Source organism: Dermacentor variabilis, chromosome 11, assembly GCF_050947875.1.
Source record: "Dermacentor variabilis isolate Ectoservices chromosome 11, ASM5094787v1, whole genome shotgun sequence".
In the NCBI taxonomy this organism is placed as follows: domain Eukaryota; kingdom Metazoa; phylum Arthropoda; class Arachnida; order Ixodida; family Ixodidae; genus Dermacentor; species Dermacentor variabilis.
In genome coordinates this window covers 112960429-112982830 of record NC_134578.1, presented here as the reverse complement: position 1 = coordinate 112982830, position 22402 = coordinate 112960429, and the positions used below count along the sequence as shown (strand labels likewise).

The window sequence follows — 22402 nt, the reverse complement described above, 5'->3', positions numbered from 1 at the left end:
GACAACATGGCCGCAATTAGCACATGACCGAGGTAGTTGGAGAAGTATGGGAGAGGCCTTTGCCCTGCAGTGGGTGTAGCCATGCTTAGTGAAGTCGCCGAGTTCTTTTGCACACTTCACGTGACGGAATGTGCGAGTGTGGCCAATTTTACGTCATCGAGGTTTGCGCAGGCTCTGCCATGCACGGCTGCAGAGCGTCGAATGCCGTATTGCCGCCATTGTCGAGAAGTTTTTGTTTTTTTTTCGTCTGCACACTCTTCATACCTGGTGCATTCGTTTTCCTTTCGTCACTCACACGTCCTTGCTGGCTTCGACGTTATTGTCAGTCGTCAGTTCCGAGACACTCATGTGGTCGTTGACCCCGACCCATTCGTCGGCCGCCACACTCGCTGCAGCGTATAAACTCAGTTGAGCAGTATTCCTTCAGCTGTGCAGCAGGATTAACATATTCGCTGCGAACGGCACGCATGGATGAGGACGTCGCTAGTGTTAACACTGACCGCGACTGCGCGGTGGCTGCGAAGGGCAGCGGTGGCACCGCTTGATGCCCTCGGTGTAAGTAGACCAATTAATTAACTAATTAATTAATAAATATAATTAGGCGTCGGGGAGGACTAAATTGCTTCGTTGTACACCCAAATTTGTGGCCGTTGTCAGCGTCATTGAGACATTCGCAATGCATATGAAATGTAGGAGTTGGTCTAGTACACACACAATCGTTCGTTCTTCAAGCGATTTCGTTAGTGTCGTATTTTTATAGAGACATTCAAGTGTGTCAGTATTATTAAAACGTAAAAAAATTACATTACAGAACACGCAGGTTAGACAGGTTGACAAGCACAACTGCTACAAGTAGTCAAATCGCACATAAGCGAAACGTTGTTATGGATCTTTATAAAAAAATTACTGCCCATGCACCCCGTACCGATGGTAAACCAGCGAAACAGAAATATGCGGCCCCGGTGTTTATCGCTGGGTTAATTCCGGCGGCTTATTCAACTCTTTCTCAATTATTGGTTACGTTTTCGCGTTTCCTAATGAGCTTACGCACACGTTTCGCTTGGGTTTATCACATTATTTACTTGAAATGCCACACATTGCGCTTCACATAATCACCCCCGTGGACGGGTGCAATGAGCGGCTCATTATGTTGAGCCAGTAGGTTCATCAAAGTCTTTCTGAATTGTGTAACCCATTTGGTTTTGTGATGGGTTAATCATAGTGTTTATGACTTGGTTATGCACCGTAGTAACCAAGTGACCCACCGGGGCCACACAGGGACACATATTTAAGCATATTGCAAAGAAGGAGAGAGACTGCATGAACTTAAACATAGTATCACTAAAGAAAGACGAACGCAGCTTACACCCACTAAACTATTTCTATGCCTACCCATCGAGAGAGAGCGAGATAGACGAAACTTTAATGTCCACAGGTGTGACCTGCAAGCCCGTGCCAGTCACGGCCCCACTGCGCTCAGAGGTCCGTTAGCCCATGTCGCTTCACTATCACATCTGCAGTCCAACGAGAAGTTTGTTCGTCCGCCACGTATCATCATCATCATCATCATCATCATCATCATCATCATCAGACTGGTTACGCCCACTGCAGGGCAAAGGCCTCTCCCATACTACTCCAACAACCCCGGTCATGTACTAATTGTGGCCATGTCGTCCCTGCAAACTTCTTAATCTCATCCACCCACCTAACTTTCTGCCGCCGCCTGCTACGCTTCCCTTCCCTTCGAATCCAGTCCGTAACCCTTAATGACCATCGGTTATCTTCCCTCCTCATTACATGTCCTGCCCATGCCCCCCCGCCCCATTTCTTTTTCTTGATTTCAACTAAGATGTCATTAACTCGCGTTTGTTCCCTCACCCAATCTGCTCCTTTCTTGTCCCTTAACGTTACACCCATCATTCTTCTTTCCATAGCTCGTTGCGTCGTCCTCAATTTAAGTAGAACCCTTTTTGTAAGCCTCCAGGCTTCTGCTCCGTACGTGAGTACTGGTAAGACACAGCTGTTATAAACTTTTCTCTTGAGGGATAATGGCAACCTGCTGTTCACGATCTGAGAATTCCTGCCAAATGCAACCCAGCCCATTCTTATTATTCTGATTATTTCCGTCGCATGATCCGGATCCACTGTCTCTCCTTGCCCTTAGTAGATGTATTCCCTTACCACTTCTAGTGCCTCGCTACCTATTGGTAATTGCTGTTCTCTTCCGAGACTGTTAAACATTACCTTAGTTTTGTGCAGATTAATTTTTAGACCCGCTCTTCTGCTTTGCCTCTCCAGATCAGTGAGCATGCATTGCTATTAGTCCCCTGAGTTACTAAGCAAGGCAATATCATCAGCGAATCGCAAGTTACAAAGGTATTATCCATTAACGTTTATCCCCAATTCTTCCCAATCCAGGTCTCTGAATACCTGCTGTAAACACGCTATGAAAAGCATTGGAGAGATCGTATCTCCCTGTCTGACGCCTGTCTTTATTGGGATTTTGCTGCTTTCTTTATGAAGGACTACGGTGGCTGTGGAGCCGTAATAGATATCTTTCAGTATTTTTACATACGGCTCGTCTACACCCTGATTCCGTAATGCCTCCATGACTGCTGAGGTTTCGACAGAATCAAACGTTTTCTCGTAATCAATGAAATCTTTATATTAGGGTTGGTTATATTCCGCACATTTGTCTATCACCTGATTGGTAGTGTGAATATGGCCTATTGTTGTAGCCTTTACGGAATCCTGCCTGGTCCTTTGGTTGACAGAAGTCTAAAGTGTTCCTGATTTTATTTGCGATTGCCTTAGTAAATAGTTTGTAGGCAACTGACAGTAAGCTGATCGGTCTATAATTTTTCAACTCTTTGGCGTCCCCTTTCTTATTGATTAGGATTACGTTAGCGTTCTTCCAAGATTCCGGTACACTCGAGGTCATGAGGCATTGCGTATACAGGGTGGCCAGTTTCTCTAGAACAATCTGCCCACCATCCTTCAACAAATCTGCTGTTACCTGATCCTCCCCTGCTGCCTTCCCCCTTTGCATAGCTCCCAAGGCTTTCTTTGCGTCTTCCGGCGTTACCTGTGGGATTTCAAACTCGTCTAGACTATCCTCTCTTACATTATCGTCGTTGGTGCCGCTGGGACTGTATAAATCTCTATAGAACTCCTCAGCCACTTGAACTATCTCATCCATATTAGTGATGATATTGCCGGCTTTGTCTCTTAACGCATACATCTGATTCTTGCCAATTCCTAGTTTCTTCTTCATTGCTTTTAGGCTTCCTCCGTTCCTGAGAGAATGTTCAATTCTATCCATATTATACTTCCGTATGTCAGCTGTCTTACGCTTGTTGATTAACTTCGAAAGTTCTGCCAGTTCTGTTCTAGCTGTAGGGTTAGAGGCTTTAATACATTGACCTTTCTTGATCACGTAAGACGAATGCAATGGTTCATACGCCCCGAAACAATAGCTCATACCCCCACAGTAGGGTTTCTGTGGTCGAACCACGAGTGTTTTTTCTAGGCATATACAGCTTCGCTTTAAAGGGATCCGAAAACATACAATCTTCGCCTTACTGCTGTTTACATTATGTTATTGGGAAGCCATGACAACCTGTTGCAAATGACCTTGTAGGTTAGTCAAAGAGTTTTTATGAGTGGAACGCTTAGATATAAGGCGAGCGTACGGGGCATATTTGAACACTTCATAGTCGGAAATGTTGCCAGAATCATTCGTGTACAAATTTGAATCAGAGAGGTGCCCAGCTGAGGATAACTGCTATGATTTTGCCGCAGTGCAACCATTTGTTACCGCCCATTTGTTCAATTTATGATAAGTTAAAGTGTCAAAATGGTCCCATGAATCCGTAGCAGTATAATTTCTCTTCATAGTAAGTCATAATTAACCATGTGAAATGCTTTCGACACTTCTTCAAAAAGGGCGAACACAAATTTGTTGTTTCCATTTTCGCAATTTGAAATACCACAGGCCTAGCCAAGTGCTGCTATAGTACCGCGCCCTATTATAAAACAAAACATTTTGCAGCAGAATACATTATGGGTGTTAATTAAGATGCCTAAGTATAGCTATTTGAAGACACTTTTTCCAGACTCAGTGAAAATGAAACTTGTGCGTGATAAAAAACAAAAGTTCGGCAGCAGGTTACACCTGAAAGCCTCTAACACGTGAAGGCCAAAGCTGGCTGCACACTTGGTAATGTGTCAAGTTATACGATCGGAACGCTCAGACTTCTTGCAAGACATAACGAGCCGCAGTGTGAAGTACACGTGTGGCAAGCCATTGTTTACGAGCTTCGCCTCCTCACAACGTTGGTGTCGCACATCGTCGCGCCGCTGCTTTCGCAGTTCGGCTTCTTCGGGGCGTTTTCGACGCTTAGCTGCGGCTTCGCGCGCTCATCTAGCCGGGTCAGACTCGCGCCAACGAGGTTTCTCTTCGTCTTTACGGTGCGTCCTCTCAACAGGAGAAAGCAGCACTGGCGGTCGAACGCCTTGCTCCCGCCGTTTCGCACATCGCACCGCGTTTCTTGCTTGGCGATCATCCTCGGCCGTAACGTACTTCCGATGGGGACACGCAATGCTTTATTGATAGTTCCGATGCTTGTTTTGAGCTTGTCCTTTATTAAAACGTATGGTGTTCTTGTATTGGCGGTTTCAATGAATCTATGCACTGTTCCCTTGACTTGCTCAGCGCTTGTAGCCTTAACTTTAGGGGGATATCAGCTATTGCATCTTTGCTTGCTTAGGGCGGTACGAGCCATCGCTGATGGTGATATTTTGGTAACACTTGGCTACGCGCTGCGTCTCTTTTTTTTTGGGGGGGGGGGGGGTACGAGCCATTGCGACGAGCCACTTAAAGCTTTCGCCTTAAAATTAAATTCTAGGGTTTTCCGTGCCAAAACCACGGTATTATTATGAGGCACGCCATAGTGGAGAATTCCGCGATAAATTTGACTACCTGGGATTCTTTAGCGTACACCCAATGTACGGTACACGGGTGATTTTGCATTTCGCCCCCAGCAAAAAACCGGTCGCTGCCACTGGGATTCCATCCCGCAACCTCGAGCTTAGCTGCGCAACACCTTAGCCACTACACCACCATGGCGACTTTTGTGGCTGGTAGAGTGAAAACTTGGTCTTTATTGTTTGGAAGCGTGTACCACCGCTGCTTTCTCCGTGTTACCGTGTCTTGCTAATTTGCGCAGCTTTTCTTTTCTTGCTTCATCCACAGTGCGATCACTCGTATTCCGTGGTCTCTGTTACGATCTGTTATGTCAGTTAAGTTTTTTTTTTCTCCTGGCTCCTCTCGCATGAAGTTTGCAGCACGATTTGAACAGAGAGAGCCACAATCCACCATTGAGAAGTAATTCAGAGCAAGACGTGTAAGCTTGTATGAGGTGCCAAAATGACGATATGATCATGAATTACGGCTAAGGTACTGGGGAATAATTTCAACATCCTTTGGTTCTATAACCTGCAGTTACATGGAAGTTTACGAGCGTGTTTACATTTCGCCCCCATCCAAATGCAGCCACTGCGGCCAGGGTCGAAAGAGCGACATCACGCTCGGCAACCAAACACCATAGGTCATGGCTATCTCGGCATGTGACGACATATCTTCTGACTTGGGGGGGCTTGCCGATATAAATTCTGCGGAGTAATACAGTCAACTTAATCTACTCACCTCACAGCAAGCATTAGAAAGGTTACCTTTTATATATACTTTAATTTTCGTTTTTTTTTTCACACTCTGCGAGCGATCATGACAGCCAGTAACTTTTTTCCTACGGTGACTGGGGCTTCAAGCAGGGACATTTGAATTTCTACAAAGGTCACCCCCAGGCACACAAAAAAGAAGAAAAGAAAGACATAGCGACAGGACAATCTGGTACCGAGTCGGGCCCGCTCGCATGTGGACAATACAACAATCGCTCTCGAGATTCACCGGTGGTGCCCCAAAGTCAGCGGCCAACTATTTTCAGTCTCGCGACTGCGGCCATTCACTCTTCGAGTCGCCACCGTTCGCGACCGCACCGGCGTATGGGCACGTGGGGGCGTACGTGTACTGGGTTCCCTTTCTCGCGGGAGCAGAACCAGCGCCGAGAGATGGAAGTAGGCCACGCCGAGCGCCCGTTCACCAGGAGCTAACGACTCAGTGAGAGTGCTTCCTTTTTCCTCGTGGAGGCCCTTGTCCGCGTTTCACGGCCGCACGTTGCTGCTGCTGGTGCTGGGATCGCCCCCCTTGGCCTGCACTACCGCGTTCCTCGAACGACGACGGATAAGGATCGCCTAACACGCGCATTCGCTTTTGCCCAGATGGGTATCTTTTGTCTTGGTCCTGGTCTGATACAATGTTTGGTGCACTTTGTTGTATACAGAATGACACGATTGATAACACTTTCGTTTTCTTTTGAGCTAGGTAGGGATTACAAGGTCGACTTATATCGGTCCCGAAAGTTGAACCGAAAAGCGGTCCGGAGACCTACTGCAGGAGACGCCATGGAATGCACCCCAATTTAAGCGTCACTAGGTGCTGGGGTGAAACGCAATGAAGCACACACGCGTGCACACGCACACACGAAACAAACAACGTGAAAGAAACGTTCGGAAATGAAGAATATAAATTTTATTCCATATCAATGAAGAAATAACATACATTATTTCTGAGTTATGGTTAACAGCCCATTCAATCTACCTTTGGTCCTCACCACTTCCTGTTTTCCTTTAATGAGTGCTCTTCCAATAGCCCTCCAATGAGTTTAGTATACATATAGCTATAACAAAAAATAGAATTAAAACAGAAGTTAGTCTAGTGCCATGAACAGTGTACGAATACGATGCATTGTTAGAGTTTTGCTGCTGTAAGATACAATAGGGCGTTCTTATTTGGCGTTTGTTTCAGTAATGTAACAATGGCGCCGTTCATAGGGAAACCCCAGGACGTTATGCGGAAAGTAACGACCTTATAGTTACTACCGCTTTTGTTACATGCTTTGATTAGGCTCAAATTATGAAAAAAAATTTCCTTGTGAAAAGTCTTTACGCATTTTATCCGACGTAGAAACTCGTGCGTGCGTCCCAGGAACACTATAACGACGCAAAGGGAACACGAAGCCACTTATGTCTTGCTAATATCAGATGTCTCTTTGGTGAATTTGGGCTTTACCCAAACGTAGCGTACATTCTCTCTGCGCACTTGTTTTCTCAAGGCCTGCATGTCTGCGCTTTCTTGTAGTAACAACTGTAGACAGCGTTGATTTGATGCCACCGAACATCTTCTGATAAAGGAAGTCATCAGCGCTAAACCTGTCGGAATGCATCACATGGTGGAAAGTAAGACTGTACTTTTTACGAGCTATACTGTGAGCGAAATCTGAATCGCCTCTTTTTAGCAACGGTCTAGTCTTGGCATAAAAAGTCGAACACTTCTTCTGGTTATAGCAGTAGTTGGGTGTTTGTCAAGGCCGCGATGTCCTTGCTGCTTAACGGTCCATTCGCCCGAGAAAATTCAAGAAAGCTGTGGAAGCATGACGCCACGATGAAAGCATACGGTCCTGCTGTTCTCTTCTGTGCCGTTTGGGCAAGTGTAGCATAGGAGGCTTGTAGTGGCGTTTTATCAGGCACCTTCCTTTTTCTAGACAGAGAATTTTAGATTGATTGAAAACATTGATGGCCTCCAACAAGTTTCGACAGAAAAATCTTTGTTACCCTCTGATATAACAAATTTTTCCAATGCTAACAGGAACAACACCAGCCGAAAAAGAAAAACATAAAACATAGCAATAACATAAAAACATAGCAGTTCCGCTGCTAAGACTGAGGGCGCGGGATCAAGCCTGTCACAGCGGCCACGACGGCTGCGTTTCGACGGAGGCGAAGTGCAAAAATGCCCGTGTACTGTTCATTGAGTGCACGTCACACAATCCCAGGTAGTTCAGCACAATGCGTTGGCGGGCTAGTTGGTGCGAATCCATGAATACTTTGTTTAGCGCAAAAAGACAGACACAAGAAAGACGACAGGACAAGGCGCCTTGTCCTGTCGTCTTTCTTGTGTCTGTCTTTTCGCGCTAAACAAAGTATTCATGGAATCCCAGGTAGCCAGAATTAATGCGCAGTCCACCACTAAAGCGTTTCTCATAGTCATATCGTGGTTCTGTCACGTAAAACACTAAAATGTAGTCTTTAACAAAGAAAAACAGACGTGGTTTCCTGAAAAGACCTACCAGGTCCTCGTTAAAAGAAAGTGCGCATGCCTCATTGACGGCTAATCAGCGGAAAATGTTGAAACTTCTGGATATTCCAAAGCGTTTAAAAGACATTTGGTCATAAAACACGTTATGGAACAATTTTTTTATGGAGGGACGTAGAAGCTTACTTGGCTGACACCTAAGCTGAGCATAAATAATGCATGCACGATCAACCTTACCTTCGTCTTTGAAACGAGTGAACATTATTGCGGTTCTGTTAAGTGCAATCGCTCCCTTGGCAATACATGGAAATGTTTACAGTCGTTCTAACACTGCAGAACGACTGCTACGGACGCACCTTCCGGTTGTGCAAATTCTCGTTGAGCCACACCTTCAAGCCTCTTTATCCAAAATACCAGTGGTCACAACTATAACGAATCTCGTGGGAAGCGCACTTGTGACAATTGAGCACACAGAACTGTTTCACGGACCGTTGCATCATGTGAGCAGCACGCCTAACTTCCTCGCAGGAGAACAACCAGTCGGTGGCCGACGAGATCAAGCTGGATGTGGGCGTGTCGGCGCACGCCTACCAGTGTGACGTGTCCGACGAGAAGCAGGTGCGCGAGCTGGCGCGCCAGGTGTCCCAGGAGGTGGGGCCCGTCGCCATCTTGGTCAACAATGCCGCCGTCACTCAGTGTCAGCCACTACTCACGCTGAGGCCGGAGCAGATACGGCGCACCCTGGACGTCAACCTGCTCTCGCACTTCTGGGTAAGGTCTACTGCGATGCTCAGATCGTCACTTGTGCGTCTTTTAATGCTGCGACATTTATGCTAATTCGAGAGGCGCGTTGGCGCCACCGCCGTGATGTCACATTCTCCCTGATGAACACACGGCCGACGTGTTGAATCTTAGGAATTCTCCAGAGGCGCGAGAACCACGCAGAACGATTGACTAGAAAAAAGTCGCAATTTCCCCAGAAAGGCGAAGCATCGATTGCGATAGCAAATTAGTACACAGTTATACGAAGTGAGGATAGTAGTTTTATCGGTCATATAAACTTATAAACATTCGATTAGTAAGTGAATAAATCAGCACAGTGTCTGCACGCAGAAGTAAACACGAACACATCACACTCCATGAGCGCGGACACTCGCTGTCGGAACGCTGGTGTGAGCAAGGGCGGCAGCAGCAGCGAGCGAAGTGGCCTCCGGCTGTCTATCGCTTCAACGCAAGAGTGGCAAGAACACAGTCCGCAAAATGAGCCGTCTGTAGAAGAAGTTCAAGAGACGACGCGCCCGACCGAGTGCGACCGTGCAAAATGTGCAATTGTTGGCGGAGTTGAAGCCGCCCCCCCCCCCCTCCCTAGCGCAATGCCTCCCCGCTTTGCTGCCTATTGTACGCGAGATTGAGCCAAGATCGTCGGTTGCCATTGCGCCCGGTCGCGAATAGGCGGTTGCTGCCGGAACGAAACGTTGCCCTCCTACCTCCCTCCCATATCTCCCCACGGCCGTTAGCGCGACGGAAGACGGCGCGTTTGCTCTCCGCTTTCCTCCTTCGCGCACGCCAGATTGAGCCGCGATCGTCGTCTTCCCTCGCGTGCTTTCACTTGCACATACAGCGCAAGACGCGCGTCGATGGTGATGTCGACTTTGGACCTTATACGGAACAAGACGACAACGCCGATGGCAAAAATGCGCCAGAAGTATCCACATAATTGTTATCGCAGTAAAATGAGGAAGACTACTGAACGCATTTTCGCGCAACGTTCAATTGGTTCTGCAGGGTCGCCAGCACATGGATTTCTGCCTACCGCTTCTGGCATGAGCACTGGGCACATAAACAGTGGCGCTCGTGCTGAGCAGCTGCGTGTGTACTTTCACCGTGGTTCCTACAGTTGTGTGAGTTGAACGGGCAGCACACTTCAAGGGACAAAGCTTTACTGTTTATTTCTGTTTCATTTTGCCCACGATTGAAATGTGACGGCTGCTATGCCGGTGGCGGCAACCACCATCACGCCAGCGTTGTCACATACCTTGGTGCTGTTTTTGCTGCGTCAGCAATTGATTTGCGTGACGTGTCTCTGCCAACGGGTTGCCCCCGCGTACTTTTAGAATACCGCTTTAGGAATTTTCCCTTTTGTTTTCTTTTTGAGAGAAACGCTCGCTGCACCCATGCCCTTTTACATGAGGTACGTTTGAGGTTCTGGATTCTGTACCCGAACCTTAATATGCAGAAATGGTTTACGGGAGGTACAGCGGTACAAAATGGAAAGACATGGTTTGGAGACTGGGATTCGTACCTTGTAACCTCGCTCTTCAGTGGGAACGATTACATGAAGCTTTAGACAAAGAAGCGAGGCAAATCGTCGGGGCAAATAAGTGTTTTTAATGTAGCAATTATAAGGAAATAGTAAATGTAGGCGAAGAGAACGCGCGATCAATGGTAGCTGGGCCCACACCTTGCTAATAAGGCGTGCGATTCGTTAGCAGTTCTGCTACGGCGGCGTTTCCCCACGCGTACTGGACATGGAACAGTATGTTCCATGCCTTTATTAGCAGAACAATAGGTAGAGTTAATATGCTATTCCAGTGAAGAAATATGAAGTCTTTAGGAAGATCTCTCCTCTGCGAAAGTAAACATGGTGGGTAGTAGGCTGCTTCTCACTCCGGAAGTTATTGGCGTAACTTCAGGGGGTCATCGTGTCGTACAGTTCTTTGTGGTTAGGAATTGGATATACGTAGCTGTTTAGCCATTTTGCGTTACCATCGTTGCAGATGATACAGGAGTTCCTGCCCGGAATGCTAGTCCAGAAGGAAGGCCACGTCGTCGCCATGTCCTCCATAGCCGGCTACGTGGGCACCGGGTACCTCACAGATTACTGGCAAGTATAGCAGCTTGAAAAAAATGGCTTTTCTTTATTCCATTTAAGTCATTGCCTCTGCCTTGAATTTTTGTAACCGTTTTAAGTATTACTAAATGTGGGTTGAGCCGTATTAATCAGTCAGCACTCTATAGAACCTTTAACTGCGTGTTGAAATTCATATTTTTTTGAAGTTGCCCTATATGTATGAAAAGATGCTGTATACTCGTGGATGGAGTGCCAGGCTGTGCCATGAGTAAGTTCTGTCCAGTCACGACTCATAATTGAAGTACGTAAGCAATTCTTTTGATTGACATATCGGGGTGGTTTCAGAATTCTCAAATATGAAGGAAATACTCGGTGAAGGAAAGTGTGCTGGTCACTAGCAAGCAAGCTGATACTGCAACATGTTCCAATCTTAAAAAATTGCAGGGATATGCTCTTTGTTTAATTGCAACAGAAGTGTACGACGTTGGACTACTTGGTTTGACATGGGCTTTTGACGGATGGGACATTGCAGCTCAGTAGAACGTTGTTTGGAATTATGTGATCTTGCATAGACATCCGTTTTCGTTTTATGGGGGTACCGTTCACATTTTTTTACATCTGCGCTATTACCACGCTTTCAATCTAGACACCACTGTGCGCTATCGTAATAAAGGAATTGCGACTGTAGTGGCACACAAAGCGACCCATGTAAACAAGCTTCTGCACATGCAAATGTATATATGATAACCGACTCAAATTATAGTCACAAATTCTACTCAATGTAATGTGAAAAGTTGTAGGTCCGAATACTATCCGTTCCATATTCAAAGAACTGCACAATATCTGGCATAATAACGCCCGAACTTCGACATAATGTATTACAATCACCGAGCAAAAAATACATAAGCTTGGGTGAAGTTTTTAGCTGGGAAGAAAAGGGAGCCAGCTAAGACGTTCAAGTAGGTTTACTAGTAGTTGGGTGTTTGATAGTTTTTGCGCGTATTGATGTTTTTCCTTTTTTGAAGCATGAAGCTTTTACAGGAGCGTGGTACTCATGTGGAACTTTGCTTGCAGTGCGTCGAAGTTCGCCGTCCGGGGCTTGATGTGCGCCCTCGACGAAGAACTCTACCAGCTCGGCCTGCTCGACAAGATAAAGCTGACAACAGTGTACCCCATGGCCATCAACACTGGCATGTTTAAGGAGCCAAAGTCAAGGTGGGTCCGTCAGCCTGAGGGTATTAGTTGGGAATAGTAGTTAACCGCGTAAGTTGGTACAGTGATGTAATGAAAATGGGGCACAAAGGATAAGAGAAAGCAAGGGGCGTACGCCTCGTACATTTCGTTTCTTGTACGTTTCACTTTACACCAAGAAACACAGTACACGACTCCACGGACACGATCACATGGGGGTTGGGCTATCCTGAGTGTAGCCGTGCGTAGCCTAGCCTTGTGCGGGAATCAGGGGATTCTGTAGGTTGAGACTGTGCCGGCTGTTTGGATCCTTGTGGCTCCTCGGCGGAATGAGCACACCTCTTTGGAATCCGATTCACGTAGACTGCACCCCTCGGACTGACCATTCGGTGGCAATCGGCCGTCGCCTTTTTCTGTCCCCCCTCTACAACCATTTCTTCCTCCTACTTTACCATCTTATATTCGCTTCTCCCCACTTCCAAATTTCTAGGCGGCAAGTGTTAATCCTGTGTGTCTTAACCACCTTTGAAGACCAAGAGTCCCGATTTTTTATTAATCATACCATAAGAAGCCAACAAGCACTGACACCAAGGACATCAGGGGTAATCACTTCTGCTTAATAAATGAAATAAGGAAATGCTAAATTAACGGGAATTAAAGTGGATGAAAAAACAACTTGCCGTAGGTGGGAACCGAACCCACAAGCTTAGTATTTCGCGTGCGATGCTCTACCAATTGAGCTACCGCGGCGCTGTTTCCCCATCCACTTTCTTGGGTATTTATGTGTCCTAGTAGAACCCTGGGAGTGTTACCCATCGCCACCACTCGCATACATTCATGGCGGTAACGTCCTTTTTGCCACAGGCGTCACGAGAACGTGATCTTTTCGTGTGACGGCAACTGGTAAATAAACTCACACATGCTACCTGAAGGCATCAATGCTGCCGGATTCGAGACCCTTGTTATGTAATAAACGAGAAGAGAGGGGGTTAACCGAGGGTCCCGATTTTTTATTAATCATATCATAAGAAGCCAACAAGCACTGACACCAAGGACAGCATAGGGGAAGTTACTTGTGCTTAATAAATGAAATAAAGAAATGATAAATTAACGGGAATTAAAGTGGATGAAAAAACAACTTGCCGCAGGTGGGAACCGAACCCACAACCTTCGCATTTCGCGAGGTCCTTGGTGTCAGTGCTTGTTGGCTTCTTATCGTATGATTAACCACCTTTGTTACACATATTGGCTCATAGCAGAGGTGTACAACTGGCCCACACAGAGCATAGTCGTCACTTTCCCTTTCTGTTTAGGCTCCATGCTGGGTGGCAGGCTTCTCTGGTGAACACAACACTATATCTATGGCAGAAAAATTTCCTCGACGCCGCGATCATGCACAGACAAGAGGCCACACCGATGAAGTTTTCCAGTTCTTAGGCAAACAAAAAGTAAACTTTCCCAGATATCACGTAGCACACAGTGACGAGACAGAGTTATTACTTTCCGATTGTTCTGAGGCTAACAAAACCAGATGATGCTTCCCGCAAGTTGCCAAATGAAAAGTTGATTCAGTCAACTGGACGCTATTTCGCCAACTTACGCAGTTGACCTAGGATGATGCCTATGCCCTTTGTATTGATGATGTAGTGGTATACCTAACAGCGTTCATAGTTCATGCGGCATCAATATGCATTTCACAAACTAGAGGATTGGCTAGAGGATTCGAGGTGGAATCTTGGATTTAAGGAAGCACGCAGCAGGTAGAACAAGGCGTGTTTTCTGCTACGTGACTCTGCAGTGGCAGATAATCTCATACGCTTTAGACGAATCAAATCACAAGGCAGGCGAACAGACGTATTTCTGAAAGGGAGAGCTAGCAAAAGTACAACTCAGGAATTCATATACGGATGAACCAAAAGTATGGAACAGGGTTACAAAATTATTACGCTGGCCTTCTCACCATTTCCCGTCGGTTCATGATCGAGGCCAGAGTTTTCAAGACCAGGCTAGTACCATTGGAGAGCATTTCGAGCATGTTTCTAGATCAGAACATAACTCCGAAGATTTCCTGAAGTACAGGAATACAGTAGAAATTAATGCATTCAGTCGCAAGTGCAGTGGTTGTGAACAGTACAACGGTCCTTTTGGTTTAGCTGAGCTCAGAGCGGCTTTGACTACCTGTGAAAAGTCTGCTGTGGGAACTGATCGAATTATGTACCTAATGATAAAACACCTTTACCACGATACACAAATCGCTCTGTTGTTCCTTTTTCACACATGGGCTCCAGCGTAAATTCCGTTGGCATGGCAATAAGCTATTGTTGTCTATATCGTGAAATAAGGTAAAGATCCATCTTCTGTAGCAAGTTACAGGGCTACAGCGCTAACAACCTGCTTGTGTAAGCTATTTGAGAAGGTGATCAATCGCCGGCTATCACACTTCCTCGACTCAAACAAATTGCTTTACCCTTATCAATATAGATTTAGAGAAGGTCGATCCACAACTGACCACCTCGTGCGACTTGGGCGTACATTGGTGAAGCTTTTGTTGAAAAACAGCCCTTCCTCTCGGCGTTCCTTGATATAAATAAGGCATATGACGCCGCCTGGTGTTACAGAATTTAGCGAGATCTCTGGAAAATAGCCATTCATGGCAACATTGTTGATATAATAGAAAGTTATCGAAGCGCACGTTCTTTTTTAAAGCTGGCAATGCTCTCTCCAGGCCATTTATGCAGGAGAATGGGGTGCCCCATGGTGGATATTTATTTGTACGGTTCATAAATTAAAAATAAATTTGTTGCATTCATTTATTCTACAAGGTATGGCTTAATCTGCTTATGTTTATGACGTGCAGGTGGGATTTATATCCTGTAACTTCACAATCTACGAATGACAGGGTCAACTTAGCCCAAACAATGTGTCAAAATGGGCTCAGCAGAATGGATTTTACTGAAATTCCTTGAAGAGCTACTGCGTCCCTTCTCAAGAAACAGATGCCGGCTCCTAGACCGCCATATTGAGCTACATGATCAATGCTTACCTGAAAACAGAGAGCATACATTTTTTAGGCATCATGTAAGACACGAGATGAACCTTTATTCCACACCTGAAGTGCGCTAAAAAGAAGTAATGCATGACAAGCATAAACTGTCTTAGGATTCTTCTACACACGACGTGGAGTAGTGATGGGAAGCGCCTCATGAACCTTTACAAAAGCCTCATTCGAACACGCTTAGATTACAGGGCCATATTGTATCAATCGGCTACTCCTAGCGCCTTGAAGACGCTCGATCCTGCCCATAGCCTAGGTATCCGCCTGGCCACTGGTGCCTTCAGGACAAGTCCTGCAGAGAGTCTAAAGCCTTGTACCGAAAGTTTCATGTACTTTCTGAAAGTGAACGCAAGCCACGATCATCTCTCCTGCGTAACCATAAACGATGTGACATCTGCTAGGCTTTTTAGTAATCGACCTGCAGCTAGGGAACCATTCTCTCTGCGGGTAAGGAAACTTTCTGAGTTAACGGGAGTTCCAATTCTTTACCTAAACCTGATAGTCCCAGCGAAGCCATTGGCACCACGGCAGTGACACCTATAGAATGTGATACAGCGTTCGTAGAAATAGGAAAACACGCTCCAGAGGCACATATTCAAATCAATTTCCTAGAATTCCACTCGAAGCACTCGTTCACAGAATATTACATTGATGCCTCTAAGTCACATGCCTGCATGTTTTCTAAAGCAATCGGTCCATCCTCCGAATCCGATGTATAGCACTTGGAAACAAGCGTCTCTGCGGCTGAGACCTATGTACTATTGGGAGCTGTAAAACATATAAGGAACTTAAAACATAAAAAAAACATTTATGTTGACACCATTTCAGAAGCGTCATAATAGCTTGAATGTTTACTGAGTAAAAATAGGAACCCTGTACTTAGTGAGTTTTATTCCGTTCGCTGACTAAGAGTAAGGCACCGCTGCAAGTCTTTATATGACTGAGAGTAAGGCACCGCTGCAAGTCTTTATATGATTGGAGCTTGGCCATAGGGCCGCCGAGGATAATATGCAAGTTGACCGAATTGCCATACCGATTGCATCGCAAGCTATCAATCTTACCGCTGTTATCCCTTACTTAAATCTAAAGCTCCCCTGCGAAAGAGACTAAGAAGCCACTGACAGCGCTTGTGGGACGCTAAAAAAATGACACGCTTCACGTAATTAAGCCATGGTTATGATATTCCTGGCCCTCCACAACAAAACAAGACGAACTTCTGTTGTGAGCTGGGAGCAGGCGCTGGGAGCGTCTTTCCTCTCCTGGTCTCCTTTTTTCCGCAACACTTCTCGCTCCCCTTTGCAAGATATGTCCTAATCTGTCGACTCAGGATAGGACAGACATATGCACCAACAGTTTTCTCCTGACTGACAATGAATATCCAGCTTGTGGTAGATGTGTTGAGAGGCTGGTCGTCATCCACGTCGTGCTGGAGTTTTGGGAATAAGAAAATGAGAGAAATAAACATTTTCCTCTAGCATGTTGGCAGCGCCTCTTTCTCCATCCGGCAATGTTTTTTGGCACCAAAGCAGCCCTACGTTTCTTTGAATGATGTAGTGTTACAGGTTATTAGCCCAATAAATCCATAGCGCATCCTCGCGCCAGAGGATGCCGCTGTGACAGTAGTCTTTTGTAAAGTACATGCCTCCAAAGTTCACGCGTTTATAGGGCCCTGTTGGGGCAGTAGTGCTTCTCGCGAATATGTGCCTCTGACATGTTATATTATACCATATCGTTCTTGCGGTGTGTATCTTTCGCCTTCATAGTACACCTCATTAGTCATTGCTATTCTTATCACATATAACTTTAACGCTCTTTGCAGCGACTTCATTTAGGCCCCTTTACAGCCACGTCGCAGCAACTCCTCGTGAGTCGCCGCTCCACTGCGAACGTATTAACACTGGTATGGAGCTTTTTGGTAATACTTGGCCTGTGCACCACAAAACGCCACATTCATCAGAAACGGAGTCGCAATCTCAGCGTCTAGAAATCACAAATAAACTCCACCAATGCAGCGCTCCTCTGCGAACACAGGACGTCTAAATCTCAAACATTACAAAGGACAATAATAAACCAATCGATGGTCGAGGACATGAGAGGGTGCATGAAAAAAACGTGCAGTTAATCAGCATCTACCATAACTTTCGCGACAACATCCCCTATGTCTTGCTAATGTTATGGTTAGTATTTTCCCTCTTTCTTGATGACTTCTCAATTTCCCACAGAATCGAGGACAGCCCGAATTGTGCCCATCTTTAAAAAGAGAGAGCACCTACACTAGAATATTACTGTCTTATTTCACTAACTTGTCAACTGGTAAAATTATCAGACATATCATTGCTACCAATATAGCTATATTCCTGGCAGAGTGCTTGCTATGGATTGACTAAGTTTTAACATGGGTTAGGAGACTAACGGTAGCTCAACTCGCCACATTGTTTTATTATCTTGCATTAACTCTCGATAGAGGAGGTGAGATAGGTGTGCTTTCCTTTGATCACTGTTAAGCTTTTGACAAAGGTCAACGCAGTAAGCTAATTTTCAAACAACGACAGGTATTCCAGAATTGTTCGTTTCTTGGATTTCAGCCTACTGAACTAATCTCAAGCATTACGTATGTGTAGGCGTAAACTCTCGGATTGTCTTCCACCTACATACGTTGTACAACAGGGCAATGTGCTAGGCCAATTGCTCTTTCTATTGTGTGTTAACGACGTTGTCATACGGCGAATTTGGACAGGACAGTGCGTGCGAGAGAGAGGCGACTAGAAAGCGATAGACTGTCGCGTGGAGCTGGGACCTTTGAACCAGCCTGGGGAGGTTAGCTGTTCCCCACTTGGCTTTTTCCCATGTAAATAGTTGTAAATACATTTATGCAGCGGGCTTCCTCTGAACAAAATAATGTTGATGTTCTTAACCCTAGTGTAAAAATTAGTGTTTGTTTATGACTGTGTATTATTTAAGCAAATTATTTGCACTAACAATTACAGCGACCTCAACACAAGCCGGGTAGTATACATAAAAGGTGTAAACAACGGGGAATGTCACTAAACACGAACAAATGTGCCTTCCAATATTTTGAAAAAAGAAACCACTTTCATGTACTTATTTATTTGGGTATTCACCATTACAACAGTAACTTGCTACAAATATCTCGGTGTGACACTGACTTCTATCTTGGAATATTTATGTTGACAATGGTTGCTCTTCTGCCTACCGCACGCTATATGTTCCGAAACGTAAACTTAAAACTGCTTTTGCTAAGGGTAAACTCCTCTGCTACGCTGCTCTTGTGCCACTAAAGCTAGAATATGCGTGCAATTTATGGGACTCTTTTGCTAAACTTAACACGAATATTCTTTAACGTATTTGGGGAAAGGCTGTAAGGCTTATATTTGACAACGTTACCGCGTTAGACTCGCCGTATAGTTTAATCAAACCTAATTGCATACCAACGTTACAGACACGAAGTAAAAATTTAGATTCGAATTTTATTCCAATATTTTAACAACAAACTAGCTCGACATCTATCACCGTATCGTCACCCTCAACTAGCAGGCCCACCCGACACCGTCAACAAAAGGCGCTAACGCCATATTTGGCTCGTACTGACCTGTTTAAAATTTCCTATTTTCCAATGAACAAACATTATTGGAATTGCCTTACTGAAGCTAGTGATCAGAGGGTGAATCAACGTTTGTGAGCGTGTATTGGTGTTCTTTCGTTGGTGTTGTTTTGCGTTTTATTCATTTGTTTGATTTGTATTGTCCACCCTGCTCGGACCTTGACTCTGCAGTATTGAATAAATAATAATAAAAAAATTCACCGACAGTTACGATACCCCTAACGTGAATTGTGAGCGCAGCTGTTCGCGTGCTTTGAATTCGCAATATAATGCTGCAAGAAATTAGATTCTGAACGAGAGGGTCCACTCGGTGGCCGCTCTGATATGCTGCTTGGGCAGCTGCTTTAGCAGCAGCAGCAGACGAAGCATTTCCAATGGTTCCATCGCTCGCTGCTCAGAAAGACAGCCTAAACCCGGAAACACGTGCCTCGCGCGGAGCTCAATCAATAGTGACGCTAGGTACAAGCGAAGTAGCGCATGCGCAGTGCTTCGTTTTCATATGTGCTATCGGTGGACGAGCTCGCTGCATGCCTGGCCGCTCCTGTGGACAATGTCTCGTGAGGCATTACGGTTTTCTCCTCACCCTTTCGCCATACTCTCCTCCTCCGCTTTCCTCCTCATGCTTCTGCTGCATCCTCCTCCTCCTCGGCTTTCCTGCTCGCGATCTCTTCGCTAGCACCGTCTTTTATGCCCCGCTGCGCTCTGCGTTTGCTCTTTTATCCTTCGCTGTGCTCGTACGTTCGGTTATGCCGACACTTCATGCAGGAATGCGCATCTTAGAACAGCGCTTCAAAAGGCACAAAAAAAGACACTACGGAAGCCACTTGCGTATCGGTATTTAAGGACCATTTAACCCGCTGTGCGAGTGATAAGAGCATTATCTGTGCTGATCATGAATTTGCAGTCAGTTTAACAGTGGTCAAACGGTATTTGTAAATTTCTATTTCACGCTGCCTCATATTTATCTCTTTTTGTCTTTCTCCCTCTATTTCGTGATGAAACAGTCTGAGGTGCGTTTCAAGTGAAGAACAATAATCGTCGATGCATAATTTCTCGTCTGCGAAAACATAGTTAACCTCTGTCGGAATAAGACGCGTTTCTGATTAATTTCGGATGCTATTTTATTCATTCCTATCGTTTGGGCGTTATCACTTATCCGTATAGACTTCTTCAGAAATGTAACTCTTCTTATCAATTTGTGGGGCCTACTGTTGTACCTTGAATATCACTAATTGTATATAATAAACGGCCGCCGAACTCTTTAACAAACCTTGCTTTATCCTCGTTGTCGAAGATTGACATTTGACGGAAATTTTGCTCTATTGTTGCTTTTACATGTACACATTAAGGTCTGTAGCCTACCTACCCATGGTCGTCTGAATATCTGTCAGTGCCGCAATGAGCGGCACTAAAGCAGTCGTGTGATCTCATTCTGGCCAGGTCCTAGTCTCGAACGAAACATTCTAGACCACCTCAAGCCATTCGTGAGGCCTCATTGTCAGCCTTTTCCCTGGTCTATAATGAAAAAAAGGTCGCTGTTCAAAGCTCATGGTGGGCAATCTTTACATGTCATCGCGAATGCGATCTTTTCGTCGTACTTGAGCCATAGCGATGAACATCAGGAAACGCGTATGACCAACATCTGCTTCTTTCGCCGTTACGATGGGGCAGACAATATGCGAGCTGTTCATTACCACTTGTGTTTGCTTTCATTCCAAAGAAATGGTGGGCAAGTTATATACGTGGAAAAAAATAAAAACAGAAACTCCTGCCCTTCAGATAAACCGCGGTTGCGCGCACCGCAATAACAAATTGTTGCTTCAGTGTTGACAGCGGCATACACTTTCTGTGGACGTGTTAAATCATTTAGTAAGGCTTCCAGCTGGTGAATTTACCAGTACAGCGATATGTGCAAGGTATTAAATTGTTCCAACTTCCTCAAAGGAGGTTGTCCAGCAAAGTATTGGTGAAAGTACAAATAGCAAGAATTTTGCGTGCGACCCACCGTGTTAACCTAATGGCTATGGCGTTGAGCTGCTCAACTAGATAGGTATCGTTGCACGTACGATCCAAACGCTATTGTTTCGCGTGTTCCCTGAGGAAGAAAGTACCAGAAAGAGCTGTTTTTGGATATTAAGTACAAGAAAAGTAAAAAAAAAGAAATAATTGCGAAATTCGACTTTAGACAAAAACTGTTATACTACTTGTAAAGCTACAAATGATTAGAACTGAACCAACTACTGAGAGCGTTTTGAATATGGCACATGTTCTTTGTAACACAAAGAAAAAAGCAAATTCCACTTCGACAAAAAATAAGTTTGTCCTCTTTGTTCCACCTGCAAGCCTGCATCGAACACCATTCAAAATATTTATTGAACAGTCTTGGCGTGAGTGCCACGGTAGTCGTCTTGCTTTCATCTCGAGGGCGTAATGTTCCTAACAGTCGTTCCATTGGGATACCGTTATTGAGGGCTGCCCTCATGACCGCCACATTTCGATTGTTCCTGACTAGTATTTTGCCACACGAATTACACACGTTAAGCTTAGAAATTCCCGAAACATCCGAAAGGTGCTTCTGTCGATTTTTTTTTTAGTTGACTCGATAACCCTATCTTTAATGCTTTGTCCGTTGCTTAGGGACAAATAAATCTCCTGAAGACGCTGCTGCCGTAATCATACACGGCGTCCGCTGCACTTGCTCTGTCGACTTGCGAATTTCACGGTCATCCCTAATGAACCAGCTCTCAGAGTGGCCGGCTGACATTTCACACGTTCTAATATTGACAAGCGTGCACTGTTTATGTATTTACCGTCACCATTTTGCCTATAAAGTGTTAAGACCTTAGCGCACTTTTGACGCAAGTGTCCGGTTCTGCACCGACAGTACAACGTGACAAGAAGTCGCAAAATCGCGCAATTTCAAAACGTGACACTCTAATAAAATTCATCGAAACCAACATTCATCGAAGAAGCCAAACACAACCTTGCGCAATAAATTTTAGGCCATCATGTCACGTGCACCGATGCAGAAGTTTTCCGGAAATATCGTGATGGGCTTGCGCAATATACCTTCGCAATTATCGTGATGGTCTTGCCTTGATGAGGAGTACACGAGCTTGTCCCACGGATTTATGAAGCTTGACGTTACTGCCATCCACAAATAACTAAATGTAACTGCGGCTAGCGGGGGTACTCGTTATGCATGCCGTACCTATCCAGAATGGAGTTTTTGCTGGGAGCGTAATCCGCAAACGACACATTGGTAGCCGTTTTCTACAGTATAAAAATGTAACTTCTTGCGTAAGAGACATTGTGCGTCTTGCGGTTAGCACGTGGCAGATGGTTCGGGGCAGTTACGCACAAGAATCGGCGAGGAATAGCTTTCTGTGAGTGCTTTCCCTGTTCACGTCACTAGAGGAGCCATTTCATACGTTTGATGTCACTTAGAATGTTACCCGTTCAAAGCATCTT

General features: G+C 45.3%; 1 protein-coding gene across 1 annotated transcript in view; it reads left to right on the top strand.

Annotated features, from left to right (window-relative positions):
* LOC142564070 (17-beta-hydroxysteroid dehydrogenase 13-like) overlaps positions 1 to 22402 on the top strand; it is a 77995-nt gene that overhangs the window by 43185 nt on the left and 12408 nt on the right. Inside the window, exons 2-4 of the mRNA XM_075674900.1 lie at positions 8741 to 8983; positions 10990 to 11096; positions 12138 to 12278. Of these exons, the coding sequence (XP_075531015.1) occupies positions 8741 to 8983; positions 10990 to 11096; positions 12138 to 12278 (491 nt within the window). The remainder of the gene's footprint in view (positions 1 to 8740; positions 8984 to 10989; positions 11097 to 12137; positions 12279 to 22402) is intronic.